Source organism: Brassica napus, chromosome C4, assembly GCF_020379485.1.
Source record: "Brassica napus cultivar Da-Ae chromosome C4, Da-Ae, whole genome shotgun sequence".
NCBI lineage: Eukaryota > Viridiplantae > Streptophyta > Magnoliopsida > Brassicales > Brassicaceae > Brassica > Brassica napus.
This window is the reverse complement of record NC_063447.1, coordinates 30,140,480-30,165,766: the sequence shown is the minus strand read 5'-3', so window position 1 is coordinate 30,165,766 and position 25,287 is coordinate 30,140,480. Positions and strand designations below refer to the sequence as shown.

At 35.8% G+C, this 25,287-nt stretch overlaps 5 protein-coding genes across 6 annotated transcripts; 2 read left to right on the top strand and 3 right to left on the bottom strand.

Moving 5' to 3' along the window:
• Nucleotides 1-996: 996 nt before the first annotated feature.
• On the bottom strand, nt 997-4,047 carry LOC106393316 (cytochrome P450 76C2). Its single transcript, XM_013834027.3, has 3 exons — nt 3,263-4,047; nt 2,211-2,739; nt 997-1,722 (listed from the first exon to the last, which is right to left on the bottom strand). Exons 1-3 carry the CDS (start codon nt 3,676-3,678, stop codon nt 1,090-1,092), a joined length of 1,578 nt encoding a protein of 525 aa, XP_013689481.2. The 5' UTR covers nt 3,679-4,047; the 3' UTR covers nt 997-1,089.
• A 1,162-nt stretch (nt 4,048-5,209) lies between these two features.
• On the top strand, nt 5,210-8,495 carry LOC106396812 (calcium-dependent lipid-binding protein-like). The gene is made up of 12 exons (XM_013837306.3): nt 5,210-5,414; nt 5,495-5,603; nt 5,757-5,858; nt 6,083-6,133; nt 6,355-6,475; nt 6,569-6,687; nt 6,808-6,906; nt 6,979-7,059; nt 7,157-7,242; nt 7,403-7,628; nt 7,713-7,877; nt 7,944-8,495. The coding sequence occupies exons 2-12, from the start codon at nt 5,499-5,501 to the stop codon at nt 8,304-8,306; spliced, it is 1,518 nt and encodes a 505-aa protein (XP_013692760.2). The 5' UTR covers nt 5,210-5,414; nt 5,495-5,498; the 3' UTR covers nt 8,307-8,495.
• Nucleotides 8,496-11,701: 3,206 nt separating this feature from the next.
• LOC106392223 (F-box protein PP2-A13) lies at nt 11,702-13,610 on the top strand. Its single transcript, XM_013833026.3, has 3 exons — nt 11,702-12,247; nt 12,340-12,458; nt 13,020-13,610. Exons 1-3 carry the CDS (start codon nt 11,936-11,938, stop codon nt 13,444-13,446), a joined length of 858 nt encoding a protein of 285 aa, XP_013688480.2. The 5' UTR covers nt 11,702-11,935; the 3' UTR covers nt 13,447-13,610.
• Nucleotides 13,611-13,645: 35 nt separating this feature from the next.
• On the bottom strand, nt 13,646-15,282 carry LOC106395634 (peroxisomal membrane protein 11E). Of its 2 annotated transcripts, none has more exons than XM_013836031.3 (7): nt 15,191-15,282; nt 14,794-14,992; nt 14,608-14,682; nt 14,399-14,473; nt 14,243-14,323; nt 13,901-14,149; nt 13,646-13,815 (listed from the first exon to the last, which is right to left on the bottom strand). In XM_013836031.3, the coding sequence occupies exons 2-7, from the start codon at nt 14,983-14,985 to the stop codon at nt 13,780-13,782; spliced, it is 708 nt and encodes a 235-aa protein (XP_013691485.2). In that variant the 5' UTR covers nt 14,986-14,992; nt 15,191-15,282; the 3' UTR covers nt 13,646-13,779. The 2 variants fall into 2 exon arrangements, with proteins under 2 accessions (XP_013691485.2, XP_022550460.2); XM_022694739.2 differs by having other exon boundaries at nt 15,155-15,243.
• Nucleotides 15,283-15,508: 226 nt separating this feature from the next.
• LOC106395592 (agamous-like MADS-box protein AGL6) lies at nt 15,509-20,173 on the bottom strand. The gene is given in 8 exon segments (XM_048753908.1): nt 15,509-16,014; nt 16,016-16,119; nt 16,230-16,265; nt 16,412-16,453; nt 17,523-17,622; nt 17,726-17,787; nt 17,909-17,987; nt 18,580-20,173. Coding segments are annotated over 8 exon segments (645 nt in total). The 5' UTR covers nt 18,762-20,173; the 3' UTR covers nt 15,509-15,974.
• Between the last annotated feature and the right edge of the window lie 5,114 nt (nt 20,174-25,287).

Here is a 25,287-nt window from a genome sequence, read left to right as displayed (position 1 = left end):
GGGAGCGAGTAGGATGCTTGCTCTTGTGTTGCTTGTTCAAGATTTCATTATTAAGAGTTGGCCAAAGAGCAGCAAGTTGATTTCCCACAAGCGCTCATAACCTCTTGGAGTACTTGGGTCAGGAGGAGTAACGGAGGGCTTGAAGATGAGTGGTTTAGCCCATGAACCCAAAGAAGGCACAGAGTGAGAAGGAGGAGCCTGGGTAGCAATCAGTGGAGGAGCAGGCACATGATGGGGTGCTTGAGTGTCGCTGGCTTCTACGGGTGCTTGTGAGTCACACTTGTAAACCAGTGGAGCTGCTTGTGCGTTGAGAACTGGCAGAGAAACATGTGTACCGCTGGCTTCAACAGATGGAGGCGGAGACAAAGGAGGAGAGACAGAGGCCAGAGTAGCAGAGTTGGCCTCTTGGTGGAGCAAGGATTCAGAGCCCGTAGCACCATTAGACTTTGCCGATGAAGCTCCTAAGGTCAGAAGAAGATGATCTTGAAGCTTGCCACTGTTACTCGATGGAGACGGTAAGGTGGAGCTCGGAGAGGCCATGGCAGAGAAATTGATAGGGAGAGAGAGATGAGTAGTAGACGACAAGGCTGGGGAAGCTGGGACCTACCAGCAAGCGGTACACATGATTCTTGAGCTCTCTTGATTTGGCCTTTTGGTTGTTACATGTGTACCGCTTGAGCTCCCTACCAGCAAGCGGTACACATGATTCTTGAGTTTTGGCCATTTGGTTGTTATAAATCCTTGAGCTCCCTTGATTCTCGCTTGGGAGGAAGACACACGTTCATCGACAGAAAAATATATATAGACTTTAGCCCATATAATATCACTTGTTGATCTCAGTTTACGTACCTATTTTATGGATAAGACAACACACGGTAACAATAATAAGTCAAATTCCTTATATAGCATGGCACAGACTAGGGTTTGTCTTTTTGTCATGGTGATGAATTCATGAATGATTTGTCACTTGTTACTATATAAAACCGGTCCAAAATAAACTCGAAAAATATTTATTAATCCAGCAGAGGTCCGGTCTCATAGTTCTCTAACCACTGATCAATAATTACTAAAAAAATAAAATTACGAAAATTAATAAAAATATTCATAGTTTTTCTTGACAAAGTCAGAATACAGTGGGCTGGCCTTGTGCAAGGTAAGACCAAGAGTCTCATTCATGTCCAAATCCGCAGGAGCAGTGTAGTCTTTTCCGTTTTCAAGAGTCCATTCAAACGAATAGATAAGTGAAGCAAGCATGTGAGGCACAATCCTCAACGCCAATGATATTCCAGGGCACATTCTTCGTCCAGCTCCAAACGGTATCATCTTAAAATCTTGACCTATCGACCGAAGCTCTAGTCCCAAGAACCTTTCTGGCTTGAACCGTTCCGCGTTTTCCCAAACGTTTTGGTCTCTTCCTATAGCCCAAGCGTTCACCAGAATCTGAGCATTCTCAGGCACGAGAAACCCTAAAACCTCTATGTCTGACTCAGCTTTGCGTGGGATCAGAAATGGATTCGGTGGGTGCAAGCGCAGAGTCTCTGTTACAACAGCTTGTAAGTAAGGAAACTCTAGGAGATCGGAGTCACGAACGTAACGGTTTGGGCCAACGATAAAGTTAATCTCGACTTTAGCGTTAGCCATAGCCTCTGGGTTACGTAATAGCTCAACCATTGCCCATTCCACTGTGGTAGAGTTCGTTTCCGTCCCCGCAATAAACAAGTCCTTCAAATTTACACAAAATCATTATATTTTGGTTCAAAAAATAATATACAGTACAATTTAGGTTCGCATTCATATATTCTAAAACTTATATAGAAAATAAAAGCAAAAAATGCTACTCCGACTCTTTTATAAAAAATGCCATTGTAACATTAATTTTTCTTTATTACATAAAAATGTTATTTTAAATTTTAAATATTTTTAAAGCATTATGTCTATTGTAATCTTAATATTAATTGTAAAAAATGTTTTATTTGATCTATAAATATATTTAGTAATCTAAAATACTATTGGTTAAATAAATAAAATTATGAAGGATACAAATGAATTTTAACCATTTTCTAAATCATAAAAAATGTCAAAGTAACCTTTTTATGAAACATACTTATTTACATAAAAATATTTTGAAAATATCATAATTACAGCAATTTTATTGATGTTTCGCGCTAACGTTTATTTAATTTTACTACTTTTATATATATATCACTTACGTATAGAAAGTGTTTGATATCGTTCATGTCGACTTCCGATACGTCCTCTAGAATAAGATCGATAAGTGAATCCAACAGATCGCGATCGCTGCTGTATGCATCTCTAGGTTCAGTCCGCGATGATCTTTCTGCAACCCGAGCATCGATGAGCCCCTGGAAAACACTAAACAATCTCTCCGAACATACCTTCATCTCTTCCCTGATACCTTGTAGATCAAGATGTTCAATAGACGGAAAATAGTTGGCGAGGTTCGGTTTCCCCATGATTTTCATTACACAAAACAACGAGTCCCGGAGTTCCATTGAGGCCATCTGGTCGTAACTACCTAAGTCGGTCGAAAACACAACGTTTGAGATAACATTAAGCGATGTAACGAAGCAAGCACGAGCTATCTCCACAGCTTCTCCTCTTTCGCAGCTTTCCACGATGAATGTTATAAGCTCTTTCACTTTCTTTGACCGTATGGTTTTCGTGGCGTCGAGACACTTCCTTGAGAACAGCTTAGTCTCCAATATCTTCCTCCATAACCTAGTGGAAACATATCACATTTTATTCAATTGAGTGCGATTTATAAAATAAACATACTTTCAAATAACATGAAATCAAGTTTTTATTTAAAACATAACACACATAAAGAGAAAATCCTCAAAATAACATTTATTCAAAGATAAAAATAAAAATATTTATATATTTGGATTTAGGATTTAATATTTAGAAGATAAGATTGTAGTTAGAGTTTAGAATATAGAGTAATATAGTCTTTTATTAATTAATAAAAGCTATTTTAATGTTATTTGTGATAAAAATTAAGAATGTTATTTGTGAGATTTATCCATTATAAAATTGTATACTATCCTATTGTTATCATTATCTATGTGCTGAGACAAGATGCGACCTAGACAGTGAACCAGACTACATTCCTAGTGGATTATTGGGCTGACCATGGTTGAACTACATGTCAATATATAGATTAATAAATTCTAGTATATACAAGTCCACCATAGTCAAAACCAAACTATGTGAAATTTTAATTAACTAATTTATAGTTTACCTCCAATGGGGAGACATGGAAGGTAGCCGTGGAGTGGAGACATCTCCCTGGTGACCGATGGTTCTAACGGTCTCGCTGAAGGCTTGTGCAGAGAAGAAATGGTCGAGCGTTCTCAAAACCTCTCGTGCTGCCTCTGGTGAAGAAATGACCACTGTGGTTAAACTTCCAAGTCTAAGACTCATGACTGGTCCATAAACTCTTGAGAGAGTGGCAAGTGAAAAGTGAGGAGCTTTTCCGATTATATGAAGAAGTCCGATGATGGGCCATCCCACACATCTCGGCGGTCCGGGAGGTCTTGAAGGTACTAGACGCAGTGGGGCTGATGACCTCCGTCGTGATGTAACGGCGGCAAGGAGAAGATATGTTAAAAGGAAGCTAAACATCAAGAGCACAGCCGGAGCTATAGTGTTTTTCATTGTCAGACGCTCGTGGCGTTTTCTTCTAACCACAAGCTTATACTTATTTATAGAAATTATATTATGTAGTAACTATATTAGTACTATAATTATTATCATTATGGGCTTAGTATGAGGAGTAGCTTCAATCTAAATAATGCATTGATGACAAAATGAAATTTATGCTTAGGACACAAAAGTCAAAAGTACACACTCTGTCCATCGTTTTAAAAGCTAAAGAAACAATATGTGGTATGTTTTGTGTTTTGTCAACAACAGTACGTGATATGTTAAGTTTTGGATGATAAAAGAATAATTTATTAGATAGATTTTCTATCATATACGATGATATATCTTAATCTTTAATTTGTGAAAATTTGTGTATATGATATAATTTTTTTTCATTTTTGTGCTTTAAAACTACCTATATTATTTAACCGCAGGAGTTCAATTTCTTAGAAGATCGTAAAATCTTATTCCATTTAACAACTAAAAATTAAGATTACTTGATTTGTCAACGGTCAACGTCGCTTGAGTAGGGAGATGTGATTTTGTGGTAAAGCACGTCTTCACTTATTTTACCAAGTCACATGGAACGTATCATCAAAACGCTCGTTGCCTCGTTATCGAGGCAGAATCTTTCGTTGCTCAAACTGGCCCATGTACTTCTCACGTTTTAGTTTCGACCACGTATTCTTCTGACGCTCTAATCATACCCTATTATCAATTTTAAAGACATCATCATCAACGAATTCAGAAAATGGGACACATCCTCATGATTTGTATTCGATGTAGATACTGAACATATACGGAGAACTGAAAATTAAAAGATAAGACAAGTTTTTAGAGTTTGAAGAAACTCTAAGTGTTACAAGTTTTACCATTAATCAAAATATTAAGTAGATTTTGAATTCTTAATGTTTTCAACAAGTTCATATAAGAATAAACTTGTTTTGAAAGTATTAAATATTCACGTGTCATTCCTATTATATACTCATCAATTTCGTAAAAATACTTATGTATTTCTATTAAAAATCAGATATAAAGTACAATAATTTAAATTTATTAATTAGTATATTATCAATAGTATATTAACTCTTTTACATTTTATCTTAAAAAAAAAAATCTATAATCCATTTTCTTTATTTTACTATTTTCTGTACAATTTTGTTTTTAACAGAAAAGACACTAATCAAAGTATTTAATACGTAATATCATATTTTTGTTAGAGGATTTGATCTTGGAATATTTATTAGAAGGAAAATTTGAAGAATTCATCATCATTTTCCAATTTTTTAATTGTAACCCATGTGATATATATATATATATATATAAATAAACTTAATGATTTGATCACTAAAGTACAATCCATGTAAGAGAATTTGAATACAACAATTCACTTGACTATATCATTGTAATCTTAATGCAAAGATAAGTAAGAAAAAACTAAAGGGGCAATTTTGAGAAGATACAAAAATATGAGGGAGTAATAGTGAGATGTTGGGGTGGGGGGAGGGGGAAGATATAAAATATAATTATTAATTAAATACAGCATCAATTCGAAATGAACCGTTTCTATCGCCTTCCTCATTGTCTCTCACTCTCTCTCTCTCTCTCTCTCTCTCTGCCCTACCAAGATTACTTGAATGCGCTCTTAATTTGTTCTGATTCTCCCCACTTGACCCATCCCGTGAAGGTAAACTACAAGCCGACGCTTCTCGACGATAACGCTAACCTTCGATCGTGGTATTATAGCGGTGAGGATCGGATTGCGTTTTTAATCGTTTTCTGACTCCCGTTTCTTGATCGATCGCTTGTCTTTTGTTTCTAATTGCAGGAAGATGGGGTTGATATCTGGGATTCTGTTCGGGATCATCTTCGGCGTAGCTCTAATGGCTGGCTGGAGTCGTATGATGTCGCATCGCTCATCCAAGCGAGTCGCCAAGGTTCGGTTCGATTCAATCGGCTTATTCTCCAATTGATTGAGGATCCTAATATTGAATCTGTAATTTTAGAATCCTTCGTGGTTTGTGTTATGGTAGATAGGATTAGTCAGATGATGATGTGTTCTTGGCCTCTGATACTGTATAATCGAACAGGCAGTTGATATGAAACTTCTAGGATCTCTTAGCAGAGAGGATTTGATGAAAATTTGTGGTGATAACTTTCCTCAGTGGATATCCTTTCCAGCCTTTGAGCAGGTACGTCTCTTATATAGTCAATGTTCCATCTTCCATACTTCAACATGCTTTAGTTTTTAGCTTAAATGTATATATAGGTGTTATTTGCCTTTGTACTCCGACTGTAGAGATCTAGTTCTGGCTTCTTTTCCCTTGAATTCACCAAGTGTTGTACCGTTCAGACACTTATTATAAAATGAACCAAAGTTTTCAAACTGAAAACGTCTTATACCTTTATTTTTCAGGTCAAATGGCTGAATAAACTACTTGGCAAGATGTGGCCATTTATTGCAGAGGTGAGATTCTTATTTTCTTTTTATACCCTTACTTAAGGCATTCTGTTCTACTGTAGATGCATAAAGTTTTCTAGTTGCCCTGGGGGAGAGGAGGGTCATTCTTTTCTAGTGTTAAATCGACAATTAAGATAGGTCCACTTTGTTGGAATGCAAGAAAACGTTATGCAGCTTGGCTGGTCATAGAGTCTTTAAGTATCCGTTGTCTAATGACTAATTTCCAGGCAGCAACTATGGTAATAAGAGATTCTGTTGAACCGCTGCTTGAAGATTACAGACCACCAGGAATTACTTCCCTGAAGTTCAGCAAACTGACTCTGGGTAACGTAGCACCAAAGATTGAAGGTAAAATATGGTGGACTACATCCTCGTTTGTGATTCTTATGTCTCTTCCACTTGTTCAAGCCTTTGCACATGCATTATTATTTATTGCTGCAGGTATTCGTGTTCAAAGTTTCAAGGAAGGTCAAATTACAATGGACGTTGATCTTCGATGGGGTGGTGATCCAAATATCGTTTTAGGTGTTACAGCACTTGTCGCTTCCATACCCATCCAGGTTACTAGAGAATTATTTTGATACTTCTTGTTTGGGGATTTATATCCCTTTGCACCTTGAGTATCGCCTCCCAATGTAGATTTGACTATCGCTACCAACACTTGCTTCTGGTTGAAACAGTTGAAGGATCTTCAAGTTTTCACAGTTGCACGTGTTATCTTTCAACTTGCTGATGAGATTCCATGTATATCTGCTGTTGTTGTAGCTCTACTTGCTGAGGTACAGTTTCTCCATCTTTATTTATCCTTTTCTTATCTGACATTCACCAACTTTCTAAATTATCTCAACCAGCCAAAACCGAGAATCGATTACACTCTGAAGGCTGTTGGTGGAAGCTTGACGGCAATCCCTGGACTATCTGATATGATTGATGTAAGTTCTTCTCTTGGTATGTGAAGCAGTTTCCAGGTGTTATATTTGTTTTCCTATTTTTTTCTTATGCACAGCTTTATGCTTGTCTTTCTGTTAGGACACCGTTGATTCTATTGTCAAAGACATGCTTCAGTGGCCTCATAGAATAGTTGTTCCCATTGGTGGTATACCTGTTGATATCAGGTACTTTCCTCTGTTTCATTTTGGATGTTTTCTGCTTGCCACTGCCTATCTTTTGCCTTCTCTCCTCTGTATAGCCATAGGATTTACTTGGTCATGATAGGTACTATAAAAGCATTTTATATTTTAACAATTCTCTCTATTTTTTTTTTCTCTTTCACAGTGAATTAGAACTTAAGCCACAGGGAAAGCTTATAGTAACAGTAGTGAAAGCAACTAACCTGAAGAATAAGGAATTGATAGGAAAATCTGACCCTTATGCAACCATCCACATTCGTCCTGTCTTCAAGTATAAAACAAAGGCAATCGAGAACAACCTGAATCCTGTTTGGGACCAAACATTTGAACTGATTGCAGAGGACAAAGAAACACAGTCGCTCACTGTAGAGGTTTGCAATCTAAGACAGTTATGCTTCGTATTTGTTCAAGGCAAATGTTAACTATCCTTCTCGTTTTTGTTAAACTCTTGACAGGTATTTGACAAAGACGTAGGCCAAGACGAGCGTCTAGGACTTGTGAAACTTCCTTTAAGCAGTTTGGAAGTGGGGGTTACAAAGGAAATGGAGCTAAATCTGTTGTCTTCACTTGATACTCTGAAAGTAAAAGACAAGAAAGATAGAGGAAGTTTAACACTTAAGGTAGATCTTCCCTTGATTAACCGCAAAAACTTTTTCCTTCTTCCTGGATTGACTTCTTTTTTGAAGGTACATTATCATGAGTTCAACAAAGAGGAGCAAATGGCTGCGTTAGAAGAAGAGAAGAAAATAATGGAAGAGAGGAAGAGGTTGAAGGATGCAGGAATGATAGGTAGCACAATGGATGCAGTTGGAAGTGGGCTCGGTGCTGGTGTAGGAATGGTTGGGACAGGGATTGGTGCAGGAGTCGGCCTGGTTGGAACCGGTGTGAGCTCGGGTGTTGGGATGGTTGGTAGCGGTTTTGGAGCAGTGGGTAGCGGATTGAGCAAAGCAGGGAGGTTCATGGGTAGAACTATTACAGGTCAGACCAGTAAACGTAGTGGCTCCTCCACACCTGTGAATAGCGAGACCGATGGTTCGAAACAACAGTAACTAAAACGTTGGGGTTTATGCAAAGATTTGTGATCTTTATAACATCGTTTTATTCTCTTAGTCTTGAGATGCTGTTTTTTTCTTTTCTTTTCTTATTACCACTCAAATTTGGTGCCTGGATTAATTGGAGTAATTTGTTTTAATTGTGAATTTCAACTTTAAATCTTATGCAAGAGTCGTTTTGTTTAATCGCCCCATACGCATTAAGTTTTAGATTAAAAGACATGGTAAACATGCTAACATCATCTGCCAAGAATTATTATCAAAAACAGAACATAGGCAACATTATAAACAAAAAAGAATTATCCATTGTATTATTTAAGCCACTTGATTAAATATCTTTATGAAAAGCTGATTTAATGGTAAACTAGTATAAAAAGTGATGTGTCGACTTGGTATAGTTTAAACATGCCAACATCATCTGCTACGTTTACTGATTTTAAAACTGATGATTGATTGAAAGTAAATTACTCGGTTAAGAGTAGAAATAAATAATAGGTAGCGTCTTTCACTATCACTTCTTCAGATATAACGTCGTTCTCAAAACTCTCTTTGTCACATATTAATTTCAGTACTATAAATCATAATGGGAAGAAAAAACAGAAGCTCTGCTCAACAAACAAACACAGGCGAGATCTTTCTTATCCATTCTGGACCGGTTTTTCAAAGATCCATTATTGGTATTATATAATGGTTAAAAATAAGTTGCTTCCAATCGATTAGCCTATCATCCTCCACCTCTTATATTTTATTTTTGGTAAAATTCCACGCGTTTATATATACTAGTATATAATAGTTGTAAACACAAAAATACTAAAAAAATCCTTCATGGAAACTTATTTTTCAGGAAAGTGCTCTATTCATGAGTAGATATACAAAATATTTATATTGCGAAGCTTTGATTGATTTGATTATTATATAATTAAAAACCGTAGATTTGTAGCCAAATATGTGTAGTTTTTTAAATCAAATTCAAAACTAAATAATTGGAGATTGGATACGAGAAAATGTGAATGACATATTAACACGATCCTATGACTTGGATCCACGTCAGCCTAAACTGTGGGAAGTTTGTACTAACTGGTCCATACGTAAGCCAAGTGGATAATGTGTCCCGACCACAAAGATCGACACCATGATTTTACTTACTTTATTCCTAAATAATTGCATCAAGAAGGTGGCCACATTGTGAAAAATATTATGAATATAAGAAAGATGGTTATTTAAGGGAAAGTGCTTTTGTTGATTGGCAAACTTAGGTCAAAATAGGGACATGAAAAATAGATATAACAAAACTAAATGCATCTCGAGAGTTTTCTTCCTTTAATATGACTCTCTAGTTACTTTTTCTTCCAACTAATCTTGTAATATGAAAGTATATCTCAAGGGTACATCATCATGAAACAGACCTTCAGTTCACAATAATGACTTCAATAGTTTGATATTAATAGTGTATTCATTTCACCATGCATCTTTGCAGAACATAACACTGTATTTACATTATAAATTTATAATATTTGTAACCAGGTCTCGCTTTGTTGCTCTAGAGGTATGAATGTTTGTTATTGACACGAGTACAACTGTTATTGTATTCTGTTTATAACCATAAAGAGTCAGGACATGATAATTATTTTTCCACTACTCGACGACCGTCATGCTTATCCTGGCTAACTAATGCAATGGCAAAACGTCAATACAACATTTTATTTATTCTGTATAATGCAAATCGTTTGTAGTACTAGATTAGTTATAGACTTCCAATAAAATGTATACTATCACTTTGCTAATTACAATAATTCATTTCTTGTAACAGTTCTGATCCACTGATCATGTGTATCACTTCTAGTATACCATTGTAACATGCTCGATCGTCGCAACCAAAGGCACTATATCCATAACATTTTTTTTTTTTGACTAAAAAAAAGGTTAAACCCAAATCTATGAAAGATACAGACCTAATCCCGGGTGGAAGATGCACCCCAAGGATAGACCTTTTTTCGGGTATTCAAATGGGCTGAAATGCAGTAACTCATATCCGCGTAGAGTAACCACAAAAATGTGACTTAATTTCGGATGACAGGTGGATCGAACCTGGAATTGGAATGCGGCGAATCCCACGACTTTTTCCTTGCCACCCCCTGATCGAACATTTTTTTTAACAAGAAAATGGATAAAGTGGGCTCGCCGTTGTTTTGAATCAGAATCAGAATCATTAAAAAATATATTTAGTTCTATTCCACCTCAAACACCAAAAAAAAACTGAAATTATTATACATCAATTAAAAAAAATTCCCCGTCACACTAAACCTTCGCCAGGTGTTTTACTTGTCATTAAATATGCTCCCAACCCCACCAGAACACGTGTAATTAGAGCTGGACAAATAAACCGAATCTAAAAATCTGAACCGAACCTGATCCGATAAAAATGAATTCGAACCGATCCGAACCGACATAAATACCGAATGGATCCTGTTTTTTGGTATTTTGGGTTATGAGTATTATCCGAACCGAACCCGGACCTAAATGGATATCCGATAGAACCCGAAACATTTAAAATCACAAAAAGAACTTCTACCAAATATGATCTTAATTCTTAATATGTATCCAAAATACTTTAAGATATTATTGAACTTCTAAAATAATTATCTATTACATGAAGGTTGATGGTGGAATGTGACGGTTGAAGCCTGAAGTTTTTAGATTTTGGTTTTGTTTTCATTAATTGAATAATGTTTCTCATTTCATGAGAACTTAGTTTTTGTTTTAGATTTCACTTATCAGGTTTTCTTTCTATCACTAACTACTTTTATCTTTTGCTTGATTTTGAATGATCACGTTTGATGTTTTTTCTTATTTTTGAATCGATTTTACTTATGTTTTGGCTATTAAAATATGTACAAATCATGTATTTTAAATCTAAAGAACCGATTTCATTTATGTTTTAGTTACAAAATAGGTACAAATCAGATATTTTTATACCGAATAACCGATTGGTATCCGAACCCGAAAGTACAATGGGTTATACCGGTTCTTTGAAGATTTACTAACTCCGACCCGAACCCGATAGAACCCGTACCGTTCCTGAACCGAACTTTTATATAACCCGAATGAGGTTGATTTTGATAAACTCGAAAAACCAAAACCCGAATGGATAAAACGAAAACTCGATTGGGGCCCCGAATGTCCATGCCTACACGTGTAATGCACTTTTAACCCAAACTATTAGGCCAAGTAGCCAACTTTAATCACCCCCTTATCCGGATCCGACCCCACCTGACCCAACCCGACCCGGACCACAAAACGTATACATCCGCAGATAAAAAAGGATACGTATAGTACACTTCTACGAAATTATATATGATTTATATTTGGCTCAGGAGAATAGACCTTTGAATCATTTCTTCTTCTATATAAAGTTGCTTTGCGTATTTGTATTCTCTATATCTTCTAAATCGTATAAGATTAAAAAAATAACAAATAATAATAATTCGAAGAAGAAAGAACAAAAAAAAGCCTCCTTTTTTCCAGTTTCTATCAATCGATTCTCCGCGGCCAATGCAATCGAAATTCGATTCTGGGCTTCTCCTTTGATACGTAAAGGCTCTCTCTTTTCATCTGTTGGTGTGATCATGGGCGCTAACATCTCAGGCGTTACGCCGGAGTTTGACCGGAGCAGTGAACCCAGATTATCTGATTTGCCGGACAATTGTGTAGCGTTGATCATGATGCGGCTTGACCCGCCGGAGATTTGTCGGCTCGCTCGTCTCAGCAGGGTGTTCCGTCGCGCGTCGTCAGCTGATTTCATATGGGAGCCGAAGCTGCCTCCGAGTTATCGAGCTATCGCGCGGAAGGTGTTCGATGAAATTACTCTGAGGAAGTTGTTGAAGAAGGATTTGTACGCGAAGCTCTGTAGGCCCAATCTCTTCGACGGTGGCACAAAGGTTGGTACTTTGTTCACTTTTTGAATCATTTTTATGGAAAAAGTTAGCAACTTTCTTATCTTATTGGTGAGAGGTGTGTTCTTCTTGAGCAGGAGCTGTGGATTGATAAGAACACTGGTCGTCTTTGTGTATCGATTTCTTCAAAGGCGTTAAGGATTACGGGAATTGATGATCGGAGATACTGGAGTCATATCCCAACCGATGAATCCAGGTAGACCTGGGATTTTGAACTGAACCGTCGGTTCGATAACTCGATTCGATTCGGTAGTTTTTTTAAAAAGTTTGGTTTTCGGTTCATATGGCAACCGGTTTTCTTCGAGTAAAAAATTACAACGAAACTATACCAAAAACCCTAACCGAACTAACCAAATTTTAAACCAAACTAACCAAATTTAACCGAACATATCCGAAATCAAAAACTTTGGTAGGATTTTCAAAAACTGAACCAACCGAATACCTATCCGAATTTTATTGTGAGTTAATTCTGTAATATTTATGTCGAATCGAACTAACCGGATACCGAACCAATTTTATTTCGGGTTAATTCGGTAATATTTATGTCGAATCGAACTAACCGAAACCAAACTAACCGAACCGGAACAGCAGGCTTAAATCCAGGTGTAGTATCATCAGTTTGACTATCTTCTACTCTTGATTTAATATTATGATGTTATGGTGGACTATTCAGTTTGGTATTGTATACTTTGTAACCTAGATTCACTGAGCTTATACCCTTTATCTTGATTAGTCTCTTCCAATATTGCATCTCCAGGTTCCACTCAGTTGCGTATGTTCAACAGATATGGTGGTTTGAAGTAGGAGGAGAGTTTGAGATCCAGTTTCCATCTGGAACATACAGTCTCTTCTTCCGTATCCAGCTCGGTAAAACATCAAAGAGACTTGGACGGAGAATCTGCAACTCCGACCACATCCACGGATGGGACATTAAACCTGTTAGGTTCCAGCTCGCAACTTCAGACAACCAACAAGCTGTTTCGCTGCGTTATCTGAACAACAACCCTGGACACTGGAGTCACTATCACGTCGGGGATTTCAAAGTGGTAAATCCAGATGTATCAACAGGAGTCAAGTTCTCGATGACTCAGATTGATTGCACTCACACGAAAGGTGGCCTGTGCATAGACTCTGTTCTTATAGTACCTAAAGAAAATGCAAGAAAGGTCGTTGAATCAGAATAGTTAATTTTTTGTAGATATAGAGTGAGATTGTTGTAAATGGTGAGAAGAATCTTTTTTTTTTTCATTGATCTGGAACTTGTACACATGGTTTGGTTGTCTCTGGTTTTGTCTGTAGTTACAGTGATTGTAAGAGACTTAAGGTATTGAACTTGAACATAGAAGAATCCTCTCAGCCATGTAGAAACAGAGTCTTGTTCAGAATATTAAGTATCACATAAGAGTTATCATTATTACTGCATAGGAGCAACATAGACTCATGAGATTACTTGAACACAATAGGTTCACTAAGGAATATGAAACACAATTATTATGAAGGCCCGGCTTCTTCTTGCTTCAAGGTGTCTTTAACTTGGGGCGCCCCGGAAGCAACTGTGAGTAATAGAAGTTTTATAAGAATTAGATGTAAGATGTGAACTTGGAAGTGGGTTTATGGGAAGGAAGACATTGTTTTTACCTGATAACAAGAGATAAGCGAGGTGACAAACCCAAAAGCGCCAGTGACACGAGGAGTAACTATAAATGGAGCTAAATGAAGCAGACCAATGGCTACAACAGTGTCCATGCTTGATTTAATCAAAGCTAGAATTCTGTCTTTTGTTTTCTGAAGCTTAGCACGATCCGTCTCCTTATCCTGCTCTTCATCATCTTTGAGTTCTTTTTCCATCTTCTTCATAGTTGAAGAGTGCATTATAAGCTCACCAATCTGATACAAGTGTGAAGATTAAGAAGAGTGTAATAAATATGTCAACACACATGCTAATCAAAATGTAGAGAAAGATGATGAGATATGAAAAACCTGGATTGCTATATTACAAAGAGATGAGCCAAGCCAGCAGAAAATTGCGAAACTTCGAATCAACTCAGTTAGTACTTTGTTCTGTGATGCAAATGAACAAGAGTCTTTAGTCACTTCAATAGACCAATATGGATTGGATTGTTGGCTTAATGTCACCTTATATATGCCGGATCTACCAAGCCAGACGAATTGATCAAGAAAGTAGTAGGTACACAAGAGTGCATTCTTGGACTGAAACATCCAAACCAACAAACAAAAAAAAAGACACAAAAATTTAAAAACCGAACGATATTTCTACCGTATGGACAGTTGACATAAATAAAATAAAATCAAAACAAGATATGATGAACAAATGTTGTTGGCACCTTTCCGAGTAAGACAAGAGGAAGTGGAGTCCCTTTAGGAACAGGGCTAATAAGAAGGTGAAAATCATTGAGAAACTGCAGATTAAAAAAAAGCCCATTTCTCTTAATCAGAAATCAAAAACAGTTTTTTTTTCTTTCTTTTTTTCAAATCCAATATTAAGAAGAAGAATGGCAAGTGACAATGACCTTGAAAAGGCGGAACACTTTTCTAGCCAAGCTGGTGTTTTTGTCTACAGTTTGAGCAGTACCAGGATGCCCACCGCTCAAGAATTTGGAACCGAACTGAATCGCTCTGCATATCTTGTCTCTAGCCTCAGCTTTGTTCAAGTATAGGATTATTAGAGCTAGCTCGTCTCTCCTCATATATAATCTACCCATCTTCTCTCTACAAAAAAAAAAAAACAAGACACACAAAAAAAGATTCCATAAAAGGCTAGGTTTAATTGATGAGGGATACATACATAATGATCGGTATTAGGACTTGAAAGATTATACAAATGTTAACATTCCAACTTTCAAACATTATAGATAGAGAAAGTATACAGACTTTCAAGACGAGAGGATCTGAGATTCAATGTCTTACTATTTCTGGAACATTCGTTGAGCTCTTCTTCTTTGTGTTGTGTCATAAAATGCGTGTTTGGTCTTTTTTCTTTCTTTATAAAACGAAGAGAACGCACCGTTCTGAATCAAAAATCTTATGATCGCTTCACTATAAACGTTTCCTGCGTGTATACCATCACTCATACTGCACTTGATTCTATCCCACGTCATCTATAAAGAGTTTTAGATATACCCGCCCGCGTGTGAAATAAGTGGGCCAGGCCTTTAAAGAAGCCTTACTTTTCAAGACAGGACGAAGATAGCCTTGCGTCCAAAATTTCAGTTAGCTGTTTCGATTTCAATCAAGTTATATTCTCTCTAGTTACTTGGTTGGGTTTGTATAGTTCTTATAATCGATCAATAGTAGTGTTCATGTTGTTTGATTATCGCTTGTATCATTAGCAGTGTTCATACTGCAATGAGTGAGGAGGATTCAACTCTTGAATGGATTCTTACACAAGGAATGTTTTGGAGACAAGACAAGATGGAACGTGACATACAATAGTTTTTCTTCAGATCATTAGACATCTCAAAGATTGAGAATGTGTTCAGGGCATAATGAAATATATTCTAGCTAGTCCTACTATGGAGCCAGAGCCGTATGCTTCTTCTTTCTTATAGGTTACGGAATATTGTAATCCAACATGTATTACAGTTTTGATAGTCCATTCTGAAAATAAAATTATGTGTAATATATCATTCTCCATGTCCACGATTAAGTAGCCAGTGAGTCCAAGACAACAAATCAAAAAAGAAAAGAAAGATTACCCGTTTTTCAAGAACTGTCCGACGTCGCAATCCAGAGTTGTGGTGAGAAGAAAACAAGGAAAAATCAGTGGAACCAGCCCTAGCATCCGAATTTAGCAAAAGGTCTTGAAAGCCTTTGAATTCATGACCTTCTACCTCAAGCTGATTATGAAAAAAATAGTCCATTAACACGAAATACTGAAGTCTAACCTAACACTTTATGAGAGGTATCATTTGCAATCTCCAAGTCTAGATATTAAAAAAATAATAACCTTCATCTTCTTGTTTATATCTCCGAGCTGCCTCTCCTGTAATTCCAAATCCAAGTCAATAACATTATAATGTATATATAGTTATATACAAATAGAAACATTAATTATATACTAGGCTATTAATTAATACAATGACTAAATATATGTTACGTTCAAAATGTAAGTGGATGTAACAGACTTGCCTTTCTACGAAGGTCTTCCATTTGTTCCATAGTAACCTGCGTCTGCGTATATACATATACTAGGTTTAGAACCGCGCAATCGCGCGGGATGAATGTTATATATAAAAATAATTTTTATACATTATTATTGATTTGTGCTCATTTACGTATCATGTATATAATTAAATTAGAGTAAGCACATAAATCAAAACAACACATCTCGTTTATTTACGATATTCTTTTGGTAAATAAATCAAAACAATCATTTTATTTATTTTATATGGTATATAACTAAATTTCAATGATATGAACATAGATATATGATCTAATTTAATATAAATATTTATTATTGAGAATTCGTACTCATATGATAAATACAAAATTTCTAATTTTTCAATGCAAATTTCAAAATTAAAATATTAAGGTTTCAATACTTTTTCAATAATTTTTTTGAAATAAACATATTTATATATTTTTATATGTTATATTTAAACTATATTGATATATAATATAAATGTCTATTAAATGAGACTTCATATTCATACGATTTTATGAACATTTGTATTTTGTTATTACAAAAAAAAATTAAAGTATTGATCACAAAATTTTAGTGTGAGACATTTAATATTTTTAGTAATTTATAGTCATTTTAAAAATTTAAAATATAATATATAAGAAAAATTTTAATTTTTTTATTATATGGTTAATGTGATTGTTTAATATATTTTAATAATATAAATTTAAAAAAAGAGGTAAGATACAAAAATTGTTATCATATATTTATTTATTATTCATAATCATTAATTGTCATATATATGTTAATCATATTAGGTAATTTCAAAGTTTTTATTTAAGGAAAGTGCGAGAATATACTTTTGTATACTAATAATCTATTTGATAGTTAGTTATAATATATGTTAAGATGAACCAACCTATTTTCTAAGAATTCTGAGTTTTATTCTCATGGTGATACGTGACTACAAAAAAATATTGCAATGTTTCTCAAAAGGGATCTTTATACAATTTTTTCTATATCTTTTTTTTTGCTAAACAATTTGATTTTATATATATATCTTAATTTAGAAATGATTACAACTAAATAAGATTTGTCGATGTATACAAAATGTTATACCTTGCGTTGCCTGGTCGCCGAGAGAGCTCCTTCAAGCTGTCTCTCGAGCGTCTCCAATTCTTTGACACTCATCTCTCCCAGATCTTCCCCAAGCAAATACCTTTTTATTCCAACGATTCAAAATATTGCTTAATTGTGGAAACTAGCTAGGAGATGTACAGTTATATGTAATAATGATATAAAAGGGATATGATTAACTAAACCTATGAGTGCGAAGAAGAGATTCATATTTGGATCTGAGCTTTGTCACCTCTTGAGACCACCTCTGCACCAAAGAATTAATAAAGATCAATTAAATTCTATCTTAGCTCATTAATTATAATTGCTTTTTTTTTTGTATATAACATTAACTTGGGATGTGAAGACTTGGAAAAAGAAAAATTGACCTGTGTAGACTCTTCAGGTCTATTATTGTCCAAAATGTTGTTGTTACAGCGACTGTACCTTTCAATTGTCTTCTCCATTCTACAGATTATTAAACAAAAGAAATCACAAGAGATTAGTTGATCTAAATGTCTAAAGCAAACCCTAATTACACAAAACTTAATGGATCTGTCATTTCTTGCATATATTTGCGTAATGAGTCTATGAGATCGATGTATGATGAACCCTAACTACTATCTCTAATTAGAATTAGAAAGATACAACCATTTTAAAAGGCAAAACTTATGGTTTTCTTGAAATCTTAAGGACATACTCATATCAAAAAAGAAGAAACTGATGATAAAAACGTTTTAGCCGATAATCAATCAATTAAATTCTGATCTTAAAGATTTGTCGGATCTAAAAGCTAAAACTGACCCATGCGTCTCATGGATTCGAGAGGTCGAAACGTGATGAAACTTAACTGGTTAGGATTTGAGAGAAAAAAGACACAACCTCTTAAAATACTTAAAACACACAGAACTTTGGTTTTCTTGAATCTGAAAAAACGGACACAAGTCAAACCTAGCTTATCTTAGTTGACCACTGAATCTTTTGAAAAAAATACATTTATTTTCTTATAAAAACCTTAATTAAGCATTTTGATGATTAAAATGGGTATATATTTACATACGCATCACTGCTGAACTCATAGAGCTTGCTACTGCTGGAGAAGATGATAAGAGCAACCTCTACATCACATAGAACAGAGAGTTCGTAGGCTTTCTTGAGCAAACCACCTTTTCTTTTGGAGAAGGTTACTTGTCTATTGACCTTGTTCTCTATTCTTTTCACTTCCACTCTCCCTCTTGCCATTTCCCCTTCTCTCTCTTCTTTCTTCGTTTATTGACTAAATCCCTCTCAAGATGTGGACACTCACATGCATAAATCAAAATGGATCCAATAAGTGGAGGGATACACAGCATATTTGCTAACACCTTTATTTTTCGAAGCTATTTAAGCAGCATACATAGGGATACACTTATCCTGTTGTTAATTTATAGATTATAACTTTATTTATATTACCATGCAATGTAAGATGAATTATGTCTTTCTTTTCTTTGTTTGGTATAGTATGTTAAATGGTAAGTATCACGTGATAACATTTAAAGTCCAACTAACTTATATTGATCCAAATGAAGTTATTTGTTATTTTATTAGATAAAATTTAATCTACATGGAACAAAAAGAAAACTTTCTATTTGTAGTCATGGTTAAAGATACCTAGGAATGGAAATATGCAGGTAACAGAAGGACCACTGGAAAAATCATCATTGTTTCTTTTAATGTTAACCTTAGTATTAATTTCAAACCAACAGTTTTCAAAGTTTGAGTTGAATTTCTTTGTGTTTGTGGACTATGATTTCGTCAAGGTTTGTATGTACTGTAAATAACAATTGTTTGTTCCATGATAGGTCTGCTTAACCGATGTGGAACCAATTATAACATGTTTTTTTTTTTGTAACTACCAATTATAACATGTTCAAGAAGGTTTAATTGATCAGAACATGCAGAAACATTTTGAATTTGTCGTGTTAAATGTAAATTAACATTAGTGGTTCTGACCATCTGGCAATAATATCTACCAAGGTTTTTAATGTGATCACTATTACAAAGAAGAAGAAGCTAAAACCCCACAAACACTTTTTTTTTCTTCCAAAAAACTCCACAGTTCACATTTTAAAAAGACCAAAACACAATCACTAGCGGCACCATAATAAACCCAACAAAATCATTTTATTAATTATGTAAAGGATTCTATATTCATCACATTCACGTAAATCACTTATATATTAATAGAGAAACATTAAAAAAGTTATAACATATAGTTTGTATTAACTAAAAAAGTGTCATGCTGAGAATGTTAATTTTGCTTATAGCGGTCTGGGAATCAATTGAAAATTTTGTTAGTCCAAAATTAAACTGTTAGGGAATGTTATATTATATAGTATGTCCAATGGACCATTCATTTATCAAATGAAATTATTATATATTCTTTCCTTAAATAAAACCTACGGAATTACATAATATGATTAAGATATATATGGCAACCGTCTTGTGGAATACACCTCAGAACAGACATACCCCACACATGTACGGGGTATAACAGACGTTGTTTAAACCAGTTACCGATTACAAACAAACGCCGCTTTCCGACACCTTCTAATTTTTCTGCTTGCATAAAGCCCTTGTCCTTCCTTCTCAATGCGCGGGCATCCATCCAATGCATTCTTTTCGATCTTGTACTCAGTAGAGCCGGTAACCCTCGTTCACCAAAAATGGAAAAGGGTAATGATTTTAAATAATAAAGATTTGCTAACAATCTGTATACTTTCTATAATTTTTGTTTAATTATTTATTATTAAAATAAATTACATAATTACATTAATCATATAATAAAAATTTAGTTTTTTTTGTATATGTTGTATTTAAATTTTTTTTAAAACGAATATAAATTACTAAAACTGTTACACTACAAGAAAACGTGCCCATAACAACGAACATTTACGACGAAAATATTTCGTCGTAAATTTACATGGTGTTTACAACACAGTTACGAGGAATCCAACTTTCGTCGTAAACGCCATGTAAATTTACGACGAATAGTGTTCGTCGTAAAATCCATGTAAGTTTACGACGAATGTACGTGGAATGAGAAATACGTCGTAATCATTACTTCGACATTACAACGAAACATGTTACCGTTATATTTAGGTGAAAACGTGTATTCAATGTGCTTTAACTTACCTAATTTCGTCGTAAAGTCGTTGTAAATATTATGTTAAAACCATGTAAAATCAATGTAAAATATTCCTTGTAAAATCGTTGTTATATTTCAACTACCCAACTCGAAAATTTCTCTATATATATGTCATTTCCTACAGCTCTCTTCCTCACAACACACAAACTGAAAAAAAAAATCAGAAAAAAAAAAAAAAAAGATTTCAAAAAAAAAATCTAAGAAAAAAATGGCCGGTGGCGGTAGTATATACGAGTTACGGAGTTAGATGTATTTGCACAAAGATTCCGACGGGCTGGTGACGAACACATTTCTGAGCGGGCTAGAGACATTCATGCACCAGGCGGGCTTTACCTGAGAATTGCATGGATGGAGTTGTTTAAAGAGTATTTGCCAGAAGACAACGTGTCTGCTGAATCTTATTATGAGATTCAGAGATTGGTTTATAGTCTTGGGTTACCTTCGGAGATGATTGATGTTTGCATCGACAACTGCATGATCTACTGGAAAGAAGATGACAAGTTAGAAGAGTGTCGATTCTGCAAAAAACCACGATTCAAACAGCAAGGCCGTGGGAGGAATAGGGTACCGTACCAAAGGATGTGGTACCTACCAATTACAGACAGATTGAAAAGATTATATCAATCTGAGAGGACTGCTGCGTCGATGAGGTGGCATGCGGAACATGTCCAGAGAGATGGTGAGGTTGCACATCCATCAGACGCAAGAGCGTGGAAACATTTCAACAAGGTACACGCAGATTTTGCTACAAATATTCAGAATGTCTATCTTGGGTTATGCACCGATGGATTTAGACCATTTGGAATGTCTGGTAGACAATATTCTTTGTGGCCAGTCATTCTTACGCCGTACAATTTACCGCCGGATATGTGCATGGAACAAGAATTTCTATTGTTGACCATATTAATCCCAGGGCCGAAGCATCCAAAACGGTCTCTTGATGTTTTTCTTCAACCGTTGATAGAAGAGCTAAAGCAATTGTGGTCAGAAGGGGTGAGGACGTACGATTGTTCCTTGAAAAACAATTTTATGATGCGAGCAGTTCTGCTATGGACGATAAGTGATTTCCCTGCTTATGGGATGTTGTCTGGCTGGACAACACATGAAAGATTATCTTGTCCATATTGTCTTGGATCGACGGATGCTTTTCAACTGAAGAATGGTAGGAAGAGTTGTTGGTTTGATTGTCATCGTCGCTTTCTTCCACTTGCCCATCCGTACAGAAGAAATAAGACATTGTTTCGGCACAAAAAAATTGTCAGAGACGGTCCTCCTCCATATCTCACCGGCCAGCAGATCGAAGCAGACATTGATTATTACGGAGCTCAGAAAATAGTTAAAGTTGGAGGAAATTGGCATGTTCCTAGAAATCTGCCTGATGGGTATGGTGTGTCTCACAATTGGCATAAGAGGAGTATATTTTGGGAGCTACCCTATTGGAAGGATCTTCTCTTACGCCACAATCTGGATGTCATGCATATTGAGAAGAATTTTTTTGAGAACATCATGAATACATTACTTAACGTCCCTGGGAAGACAAAAGATAACAAAAAGTCAAGGATGGACTTACCTGATATTTGCTCAAGAAGTGAGTTACATATCAAGATCAATGGAAACGTTCATGTTCCCATCTTCCGGTTGTCATCAGAAGCCAAAACAACCTTGTTTGACTGGGTTGCATCAGAAGTTAAGTTTCCTGATGGTTATGTTTCAAATCTGTCAAGATGTGTTGAACGAGGTCAAAAGTTCTCCGGAATGAAGAGTCATGATTGTCATGTGTTTATGCAACGACTACTTCCATTTGCTTTTGCCGAGCTCCTTCCAGCAAATGTCCATGAAGCACTTGCATGTAATTATAATTTTATAATATATATACATATGTTATGAAATGTTATTAATTTGATTACTTTTGCAATATACAGCCATCAGCGTTTTTTTCAGAGATCTTAGCACACGTACGTTCAAGGAAGAAGTCATCGAACAACTTCATCATAACATTCCGATCATATTGTGCAACCTGGAGAAGATATTTCCTCCTTCATTTTTTGAAGTCATGGAGCATCTAGTTGTCCACCTACCGTATGAAGCATTGCTTCGTGGACCTGTTCACAACGGATGGATGTATCCGTATGAGCGACAGATGAAACATGTGAAGAGGAAAGCAAGAAATCTTGCAAAGGTGGAAGGTTCAATGGTTGCGGGGAGTTTGACAGCCAAAACATCTAACTTCACATCATACTACTTTGCTCCAACTGTTCGTACGAGAAAAATAGTTCCTAGAAGATATGATGATGGTGGAGTACCGACATCATATCCAATTGATGGTGTTCCTGACATTTTCTACGAAATTGCACGGTTTGGTGGTAAAACGAAAGAAGTATGATGGTCATGTGAAGAGGATAAACATAGTGCCCACACTTATATTCTGCTCAACTGCGAGGATGCAGTGACCCGTTACTTTGAAAGGTAAATATTTTTGTGAATGTTAATTATATGAATTGAAGTTAATTATGTATGACTTGATTATTTGTTTAATTTGCAGCATGTTTGTATCTCAAGTTGAAGAAGCAATACCAGGAATATCTGCAACTGACGTGGACACACGTAAAGATAAGCACTTTGTCAAGTGGTTAAAATCACAAGTACGTAATATATCTCATACATTGATTAATTAAGTAAGTGTTTTGATACTTCAATATTAATTAAGAATAACTGCTTTTTGCAGGTTGATTATGACGATCCTTATTATCCCGTATGGTTTCACGAATTGGTTCAAGGTCCAGTTGCAAAGGTCACCATATCACATATGTATTTCACACGAGGATTTACCTTTCACATATACGAGTATGAGAGACATCGGGCAACGAGTAACTACGGAATATGTGTGAAAGGTGAAACAGACTTTTACGGGATCTTGCAGGAGATTATTGAAGTGGAATTTCCGGGGTTATTGAAGCTAAAATGCGTCATCTTCAAATGTGAATGGTTCGATCATGTTGTGAACCGAGGGATTCGGTATAACAAATTTGGTGTTGTGGATGTCAATTTTGGGAGAAGATACAACAAATTTGAGCCTTTCATTTTAGCTTCACAAGCCGAACAAGTTAGCTTCCTTCCTTATCCTCGGCTTCGAACTTCCGGGATAAACTGGCTAGCTGCTATCAAAATTACACCTCGTGGACGCATTGTCGCTGGAGAAGAACAGCCCTTGCAAGAAGAAGACGCTATCAATGAAGTTGAGGTACCAGAACAACCAACTGATGAAATCCTTTTGATCGACCCGCAAAACTTTCAATATGAAGATATTCCCGAAGATGCGACAGATGAAGCACGTGAAGACGAGTTCGAGAGAAGCGACGATGATGATTGTAATGATAGTGATGAGAACGAAAACGATTTAGAGTGATGTAATATTGATGAGAACGAAAACGATTTAGAGTGATGTAATATATGTAACAAATGTTGTATTTTTCTATTGTAACGTATGTTTAAGGAAATATTGTTTTTTTACCATCCTAATGTATGGGTAACAAATGTTGTTTTATATAACATGTATTTCTTTAGTTTTTAAAAAATTATTTGGAGTTTTAGGGTTTTAGAGTTTAAGTCGGAGAAAGAGCACAAAGTAGTAGAGAAGAGATATGATGTTAGATGATATGTGACTTTGGGGTTTAGGGATTTTATTCTCGGTGTTTAGGGTTAAGCGTTGTAAAATCGTCGTAAATGGTAATCTATTCCACGTTATTTCGTCGTAAATGGAAAAACGCGGGCCTGGTAACTTCGTCGTAAACGCGGACCTGGTAAATTCGTCGTAAACCGACGTCTCGACGTAATTTCGTCGTAAATCGAAAAACGCGGGCCTGGTAACTTTGTCGTAAATGAAAAAACGCGGGCCTGGTAACTTCGTCGTAACGAATCCTTTTCTATATATTGAGACGCCGAGACGAGGCTTCCTCGTTCATTCCTCCCAAACTCCTCTCCTCTCCCTCTAAGGTACACTCTCTTTCCTCCTTTTTATTTTTTTTTAAGTTAGTTTAGGTTATTAATTAGTTAGGTAATTAGTTTAGGTGATTAGTTAGATAATTAGTTTAGGTGATTAGTTAGATGACGGAATACTATAGTTTAGGTGATTAATTAGGTAACGGAATAATTTTTTAATTATGTCGTCATAATTGATTAAATTTATTTAAATTTTTTTTAGATGGCTCCTAGAAGGAAACAAGCAGCACCTACTTATGCCCAGTTGTTTGGCGATGGTTCCGGTACATCTTCTTCCGGTCCATCGTCTTCCGATGCAGTTCCAGACTCTCAGACTTCTCAGAGAGTTTTTTCGAGTCCTCCTCTTCCACCGCAGATGCCTCCACCTCCTCCTCCAGCGGCTGCACCTCAGCCTATCCCAGAAGGTGCAGTTCATCCGGATTTGCGTGTGCCTTCATATGCTCCCTTCGCGAGATATACGGTGGAGGATTTGCTTGCCCAACCTAGACGGGAGGGTTTGGATGTTCTAGACCCCGATAGACCCCGAGGAACTTATTGGTAAGTTATTAATTTTTATTACATTAAAATTTAATTAATTTTTAT